At 38.9% G+C, this 8,604-nt stretch overlaps 1 protein-coding gene across 6 annotated transcripts in view; it reads right to left on the bottom strand.

The window, feature by feature from the left end:
- Positions 1-1,123: 1,123 nt before the first annotated feature.
- NOL4 (nucleolar protein 4) overlaps positions 1,124-8,604 on the bottom strand; it is a 185,728-nt gene continuing 178,247 nt past the window's right edge. For all 6 annotated transcript variants that reach the window (XM_048939461.1, XM_048939463.1, XM_048939462.1 and 3 more), the window contains one exon: positions 1,124-2,838. In XM_048939461.1, the coding sequence (XP_048795418.1) occupies positions 2,645-2,838 (194 nt within the window). In that variant the 3' untranslated portion in view covers positions 1,124-2,644. The remainder of the gene's footprint in view (positions 2,839-8,604) is intronic.

The raw sequence follows: 8,604 nt of genomic DNA, 5'->3' as shown, positions 1-8,604 counted from the left end.
TTTTCCTCTTCTTCAAGTGAAGGATTTACAGTTGGAAAGAGGATTCAGAGAGTAGGCCACTGACAGAAATCTCTTTTCCCTAACCTATTGTCCTTATTTGGATTTAGCAAAGCATCTCAAAAAGTACTGAGGCTGTCCAGTTGAGAAGCATTCCTGGCTGGGAAGCAGCCTTCTGGACAAGCTGTTGGTAGCTGCATTTTTACTCTTTTTTTTTTTTTTTTTTTTTTTTTCTTCCTATGGAAAACATGTGCTAGTGTTGTCCTTTGCCTCAGTAACATAGCAATCTCCCCTTTGACAAGCAAGAGACAGAAGAAGTTAGAGCTAAATAGAAGTGGAAGAGTGGAAAAGGACACTTAGATCTTAATAGACTTTTGAATGTCTAGAGAGACAGAAGCTGAGGGAATCACACTTCTATAGGAGAGACAAGCTACAGGCTTTCACAAACATCGTGAGTAGATGTGGGAAGCAAATGCATTTCTCAAGCGATAGGTTAGCAGCTAGTAAGGAACTGAAACAATATTCTCATATACAAGAAGTGCTTTTAAAATAGACACCTGATTTTTTTTTTTTTTTTTTAATTTATTCTTAAACAAATGCAGAGTCACAAAATGGTGTTGCCTCCAGCCAATTTAATATTATAAAATGTTAGTGACTTGGGTCTTATGATTTATGGACCACAAGCTTCTAGTCTTATTGAGGAAATTCTTCACTAAAACAAAGCTCAGCTAAATAAGCCTACTGGATTTAACCAATTATTTTGAGAAATGAGCTTTGCCTGTCTGCATGAATTGGACTGGAAGTCTGTTTTCCCTGTCGAAAGAGAATAATTCTTATAACTTTAAATGCTATGGCAATTTAAATGTTACGATGTTTCACAATCATGTATTTAAACACAGAAATATGTTTATTTACCCAAACGAAACAGAGGAAATGATTCCAGCCCTCAGGTTTTGAATTCCCATTTAAATATGTGAACATCAGTTCACAACTTAGATGTTTGTGTATCTATGTACCTTCAAAATACTCATATTTCATAGGCTTTTTCACATTAATATTCACCAACAGTATCACAAAAGTTCTTTTTCTTTTACATAACTGTAAGCAACAGTAATTCTAGAAACACTAGAGGAAAAAAAAGCATAGCAATGTCCACAGTTACAAGAAAAAGTGCACATTACTTGGTCACAATCACAGTCATTACTTGGAAAACTATATGTAACAAGTAGATATAAAATATCACCGATGCCTTAAACTCATTGTCAAAAAATGGAATTACATAAAATTTTGTACATGAAATAAGGCAAATTTAGGAATGCACAAGAAAATTGTTATTCAACAAAAGCCAAACAACAGAACAGATAGTACAGTAAGCATAAACTAAATTACCTTTTCTATATACTTAAAAATAAACCTGCCATAGTGCACAAAGAAAACACCATTAATGTGTAATCAATATTATAAAATAAGAAATAGAGGGGTTGGGAAGAGCGGGGGGTGGGGGAGAGAGAAGAGTTTCAATATAGTTGCAGCTGCATCCATTTACATTTTTGTACAGTTTTTAGCTAGGCCTGGGCGTTATACAAATCATTCCAGAAGTGTCAGTGACCTTCCTCCATAAGAATTTTGTTTAAATTAAGGAAAAAATAATAAATACACACAAGAGTGCAAATTTTCAGATTGTCACTTGCAACCTCTTAACATTCATCACCTATATCCAATCACAACTCGAGGGACTTGTCTAGGACAGCAGCGGTGATCATGGAGTTAGATGAGCTCACTGTAAGAAATCAACTTCTCGTTTTGTTTTCTCAGTGATATGTTGTTTTTCTTTTAAAAAACCCTCAACTTTTTATTAATTGCTAATAAAGCTGCAATATATTACAGAATGGAGCTGAGAATGGTATGAACGCAGGAAATGCATGCTTCCTTTGGAAGGTATCCTGTAGATGACAATTTACAGTACACAGGGGAGAATTATCCAGCATCAAGAGTTACTCATTGTAGAAAGAATATGAAGTTGGGGAGAAGGGCACAGTCAGGGGGTCAAGAGAGGAAGGGGGACTTACAATAGCTCCTCAAAACATTTTCAGGACCAGTGAAAAAGTTTACCAAAGTAAAAATGAAAAATCTTGAATGAAAACAAAAAAATCTCTTGTTTTGCTTTTTATAAAAATTACATTTTTTTAAAATACAAGATCCTTTTAATTGCAATTGTGCCCTGTAGCAACAGGACATTTGGCAACAGTTTGCCATATACTGCAGCTTTAAGTCCAATGAGTCAGTATCACATTCCACTAATATTGCACTTGGATCTTGAACCATTTTTCAAAAAAACACCACAGCATCTTCTGTTTCCTCCACGTGTTAGAACGAGTTAATTTCTAGCCACTGTTTCGATATTTATGCTGACACACTAAGACAAAAGCAATAGGCTGGACACAGTAAAGTACCTCAGAAATACCAGAGGTCAAAGTTCACTTGAAGCACCTTAACACATCACTTTATGGATCAAGAACAGTGTGGCATTATGGTAATTAACTCTCCTAAAAGACTGCGCGGTAACTGAAGTGTGTGCTCTGGGAAATCAAAATGTCATTAGTGGAAACTCTGAGATAAGACCAGGCCGGTGTGTAGGTCACGTGACTCAGTTCTGCTGCAAAATCAGGTTTTCCAGTTCATCTGCAGAACGCAATAAAAAGGCAGCCGATTCCCGGTACCCTGCCACCAGCTGCCTTACAGCGTTGATTTCAGTGGGGCTCAGCTGGGGCCTGGAGCTCGTACTGCTGGAGGAGCCTGAGCTGCTTGCTAACTGCCTCTTCATACTGAGATCTGTTGGACCTGCAGGCAACAAAGGGAAAGAAAAGAAGGCTCAGATCCCGCTGCCAGAGACAATTCACCACCACAGGCTTGTAGTGACAAAGCCACAGCAGCAAAACTGTGGATTTGTACTCTCAGTTGAGTGCCAGAGAGAAGCAGCACATGCAAGTAACAGCCCAGTTACCATTCCCTTGACAGGAATCACTGAGATTTGTTTTCATCTATGACAGGAATCCTTAAAATTCTACTCACATGACACAAGTCCTCTGCCAGCAGGAACTTAGCCTCTGGGGTATCCCAGCAGTGCAATCTGCTTGACCTGACACTGATGGGATCTGCTGCTGGCAGGCAGGCCATCTGCACACTTGCATTCATTATCACAGCGTACTGAACTTACACCCTCTAGATATCTATTTTCACAACTTTCTGTTGCTTCAATTAGCACATGGCCAGATTGTGAATCTCTTACTGCCATAGGTAACTGGTCATTCACTTGAATAGCCCCGATGCCATGTGTTAAATAGCCAGTCATGAATGACCTGATGAAGTTGGTGACAATCTGGCTGATATAGGTAGAAACACATTGTAAATTTCTTGTGGGCTGCATACAGCTGGCAATATACTGCAAGGACCCTGTAAGGTCTGAGCACTGGCAAGAGAATCTGCAGCAATCACCATGTTCTGCTGGCAGCTCATCCACTGTATCACTGTGTTCTCATCAAAGAATGCTCTCAAGAACATGTTTGCTACAGCAGAAGACAGCACTCCCGAGGGGAGGCTGCAAATTACTACAATTAAAGCAACCTGCTAGCATGAAGTCCACCTTTCTGGGGAACTTCCCAGGACCACAGCTAAGGTATGTGATGCTTTGATGAGGTGTCTGCCTTTTCCAACAGAGCACTATTCAAAGTTGTTTTTCTTTTCTTTTCTTTTTTTTTTTTTGCCTGGAGATTTATACAGGCAAAATTGGACTCAGGTCCTTTTTAAACATAAGGATGTCTATCATAGAATCATATCACAGAATCTTTTGAGTTGGAAGAGACCTTTAAAGGACATTGAGTCCAACTCCCTTGCAATGAAAAGGAACACCTATAGCCACATCAGGTTGCCCCCAGCCTCACCTTAAAGGTGTCCAGGGATGCAGCATCTACCACCTCTCTGGCCAACCTATTCCAGCACTTCACCTCCTTGTTGTAAAAGACTTCTTCCTTATATTTAGACTAAATCTCCTATCTTTTCATTAGAAACCATTTCCTCTTCTCCTGTCACAACAGACCCTGATAAAGAGCCTGTTCCCTTCCTTCTTATAGCTCCCCTTTAGTTAATGAAATGTCTCTATGAAGTCACCCTGGAGCCTTCTTTTCTCCAGGCTGAACAGCCCCAGCTCTCTCAGTCTGTTCTTGGAGGGTGGTGTTCCATCCCTCCCATACCTATGTAAGTAAATATCAGGAAGTTTAGTATATGCAAACCTGAATAAACAGCATTCATTCACTTGTCAATGTAGCAAATCTATACTTTTATCAGGCAGACGATCAGCCTAACCCCATATTAATCTTCTGTGAACTGAGATTAAGTTATCCCAGCAGTACATCTTGCTTTCCTATGAGATAAACGTCACTGTTCAGTTTCATCTGGAAAAACTGTCAGTACCCAAGCTTTCTCATCACTGGCCCACTGGATACATGTTTCTCTCTAAAGAGATTGGAATTATTATAAAATCTAGCATATTCAACTTTAGATTACTAACCACACCAATTTGTATTCCAGAGACGTACATAAATAGTCTCATCAGAACCACAGGATTCAAAAAACATATTTGCTGGATTAAGCACTACTGTCAAGAGTTGCTCCAATTTCCAGAAGCAGAAAGTCTGGTCAAAACCAAGAATGTTTTCTTTCTTTTATGTTTATGCAACAGTATGGCTGAGACCACGAAGAACGCTGAAACTGCCATGTTTCCATTTTCCCTGAAGTTAATGAAAACCTCCCCTCTAGTGAAAGGAAAATGGGACTACACAAAGAAACTACTCAAACCAAAAGGGTCAGCTTAGATCTTCCTGGTTCCTGCTATGTAACTGGCATGAACACTACTTAGCCTTACAACTATATTATCCAGTTTTACACTAGCATCAATGAATTGACTTTAAATGACTTCCAGAACACAAAGGATAAATAGGAGGACAATGACCTCAGCGAATGTTTCAGTGCTAACATACGCTACAGGCAAACTATCACAGTAGGAAGAAGCACAGAGGATACTTCCAAGTAAAACCTTAAACCAGCATAGAGAAGGGTATACTAATCATAAAGTCAGCTGGAATGAACAGTGCTGAGAAGCCATTAAAGACTTGTATATTTACTGAGGCAGCAGTGGAAAAGCTACCACTGACATATTGAGGGCACTGTGCTCCAGGTAAACCTGCTTTTAACTTTCATGCTCTTGCCTTGGTTCTCATTCGTGTCATAGCCTAAAATGCACACACAATATAGGGCAGAATGGAGTGCTGTGGCAGAGCACAGGTTTTTTTTTTTTCCTGAAAGGAAAGTGAAGGGCTTTTCTCCTTAGTAATCTAGATTTTAATTGGTTGAAGAGAATGTTATTAGAATCCTCACACATGTAACAATGTACTCACAAGTGCAACTCTCCACAATCTGTAGTCAAAATGCAGACCTTGCCCTGTGCTCCTAGATATCCCAATTAACGATTATGAAGACGGCTCTCTAATTCCTCAAAATAGGTGTCTCTGAATCATAGACTCATTAAGGTTGGAAAAGACTTTTAAGACCATCTAGTCCAGCCATCTACCAACCACCAATATTGTTGTGTGCAAGTGCAGTTAAGAATTAAGAAATTAATTTCACTGGGCTATTTCAAACTATTTTTTTATTATTATTTATAAGTAGGAGGAAAACAGGTTTTTCATTCCCAAGGCAAGTTTTGCTTTGCTCTCAACAAGTAAACACTGTCCTTCTTCCCCTCAAAGAAAAGCATCCCAGGCAATAAAACAAAGAAACCCAGACACACAGAAAAGAGTTCTTGGCTATGGTTTCTGTAAGTGAATATACCTTGCCTTCCCAGGAAGAGAAGCTACATGCGCTGTCAGAGAACCAAACAGAAGGAAAAGAAGCCATGATGTGAGGACAAGGACTTCAGTTCTTTTAGTTTTGCGATGTGACCCCTATGCCTCACCTCCAAAGCTTGCCAATGACAGGCCAAGCTTCATATCTGGGACAATATCTCACTCAGACACTCATCTCATGACGTATTACACTGGATTCATCTTCTAATAGCCATGATAGACACTGTCTATATTACAGTTACTGGCAATATTACAGATTATTAAAAGATTGTTCAGGCTGTTTTATGTTAAAAGTGTTTTAGCTTATCTGTAGTTCTATCAGTCATAAGTAGTCCTTCAAGCAGGGAATCAACTTCTTACAAGGGTAGATAGTGACACAAGGGGGAACGGTTTTAAGCTCACGTAAGGAAGGTTTAGATTGGATGTCAGAAGGAAGTTCTTCACAGAGACAATGGTAACAGGCTGCCAAGAGAAGTTGTCGATGCACCATTACTGGAGGTGTTCAAGGCCAGGTAGGAGGGGCCCTGGGCAATCTGATCTAGTACCACACCTGGAGGGAAGGTTGGTGACCCTACCTGTGACAGGGGGGTTGGAACTTGATGATCCTTGGGATCCCTTACAACCCAAGCCATTCTATGATTCTAGGTTAAGGAATAAATGCATCTTACTCTTCTAGTATTGATTTTCCTGTGTAATTTTGTTTAAATTAGCTATTGAAAAACCTAAAACTTAATACATTTCCACCACATTCCTTCACCCAGGCAAATAAATCACATAAATCATAAAATAACTGGTTACAGTATACATTTCATATACCTCCATCTCCAGAAGCATAACTAGAGATTCCTAAATATGGAGAAAATTGAGTAGCTTACGCAGTATTTCTCCTACGTAGAAGTATTTCCCCTTCATATGCTTAACAGTACTTATTATCCTGCCAATCTTCACAAGAATGGGGAAGTGTATTCTTAAATAGTGGGGAAAGCCTAATCTGAATTTTTTGCAATAAATTTTGTAGTGTTAAGGTCCTCCAAGGTAGTACTGCATGATTTAGCATATTATTTCCCACCCTAGAGTATTTCAAGACAATTAAAAATCCTATATGCAACCATCAACAGGTTCCACAGTGTCCGTGGCAGTGTGCAAGCAAAGATCAAGCACACATTATAAAGGTGAAAACTGGATATTTACTTCATCTATTTTCCTTAGTGCATGAGTTCAACTCATTATTCACCGCCCATGTTCCTATGGCTGCACTACGTTCCCTTAAACAGTGGGATATACATATTCACAAGGCAGATCCTTTCCTTTATAATCTCTGCAGTATACTTTCTGAAGACTCTGATACGTTCCCTCTGCCCCTTGGAGAGGCCACCTGTCTGACACTTGAACACAGAAATATTGTACACTTACCACTTCAGTCCAGTTACACAGACCTAATTTCCCCTGTGAAGTGAAACAGTTTCTGCTGGAATCACATCAAGCTAAGTAGGAGAACTCTGAAAATCCACTCTTCGTGTGTTAGACAACCACTTATCAAGTTAGCTGCTGGGAGTATCTGCCATTAAATACACTGGGCAAATGGCTTTTCTATAAGTTGCAGGTCTGAAATGAAGCTGGTTATTCCCTCATGCACTACTTTTAGCAAAGCAATTTGTATTAAATTTCGAAATATGAGTCAGACATAAGAGATACTATTAGTGATTGCCTAGACAGCGTCACCTGTCCCAGCAAAACTCCCTTTAGAATTGTGTACTGTGTTTCATTGCCTCCTACTACAATGCTGTAGCTGGATAGACAGAAATCTTATCATTACTGCTGAAGTAAAAATCAATAAATGAATAATAAATATGTCAATTATTCTTTCAGTTTCTCTAATAATTATTAAGAATAATAAATCATTTTTAAAAGTTGAATGATTTTAAGCATCTAAGCTTCTATACTTTTATTAGCAGCTAAGGAACATCTTTCAAAGAGTTTTTTTGTGTCATACTTCTCCATTTTTTTTCCCTCATAAAAGGCTTCAGAAGAATCATAGAATTACAAGGTTGGAAAAGACCTACAAGATCATCCAACCATCCTCCCACTACCATTGCTACCACAACCAAGAAGTGAATATTGTACTGGATTCACCTCTATTCCCACAGAAATAAGCAAGAAAAACATCAAAACATGCAGCTTTCCCAAAATCAGATGTATTTACTATTATAGGACTGTTTCATTGCAATATTATGTATTTGTCAATGTCTCTTGTCTTCCTACCTCCAAACAGAACAGATGTGCCTTAAACTGTTCTTATAAGTGTCAAGAGATCTTCGATTGGGAAATCAGGGACCAATGCAATGGGCCTTTCAAGCTTCTTTCTCCCTCCTACACCCTTCCCTCTGGGAAACATATTTTTAGATAATTTAAACCGTTGCTCAGAATAGAGATGTCAAAATACAGAAATACCTACAGCCACTGAATATCGTGCGTTTTCAACAAACACACTGGTTTTCAGTGACAGGATTATATGAGACACTCCAGTAACATTTTATATCCATCACAGGAGATTAGTTACGTAGTATACGCTTGTCTTGCCTGTCTCCTGGACTTAGTACAAAGGCAGAAAAGATACCGTCAGTTTAATTCACAGACATTGCATTACAGTTCTTATGGTGGGAGCAAGACAATACTTGCAAATGCTATGCAGCTGATAATTTGAAGA

The sequence above is a fragment of the Lagopus muta genome, chromosome 3 (genome assembly GCF_023343835.1).
Source record: "Lagopus muta isolate bLagMut1 chromosome 3, bLagMut1 primary, whole genome shotgun sequence".
In the NCBI taxonomy this organism is placed as follows: Eukaryota; Metazoa; Chordata; class Aves; order Galliformes; family Phasianidae; genus Lagopus; species Lagopus muta.
The sequence above is the reverse complement of the archived record's forward strand: the minus strand, read 5'-3'. Positions and strand labels throughout refer to the sequence as shown.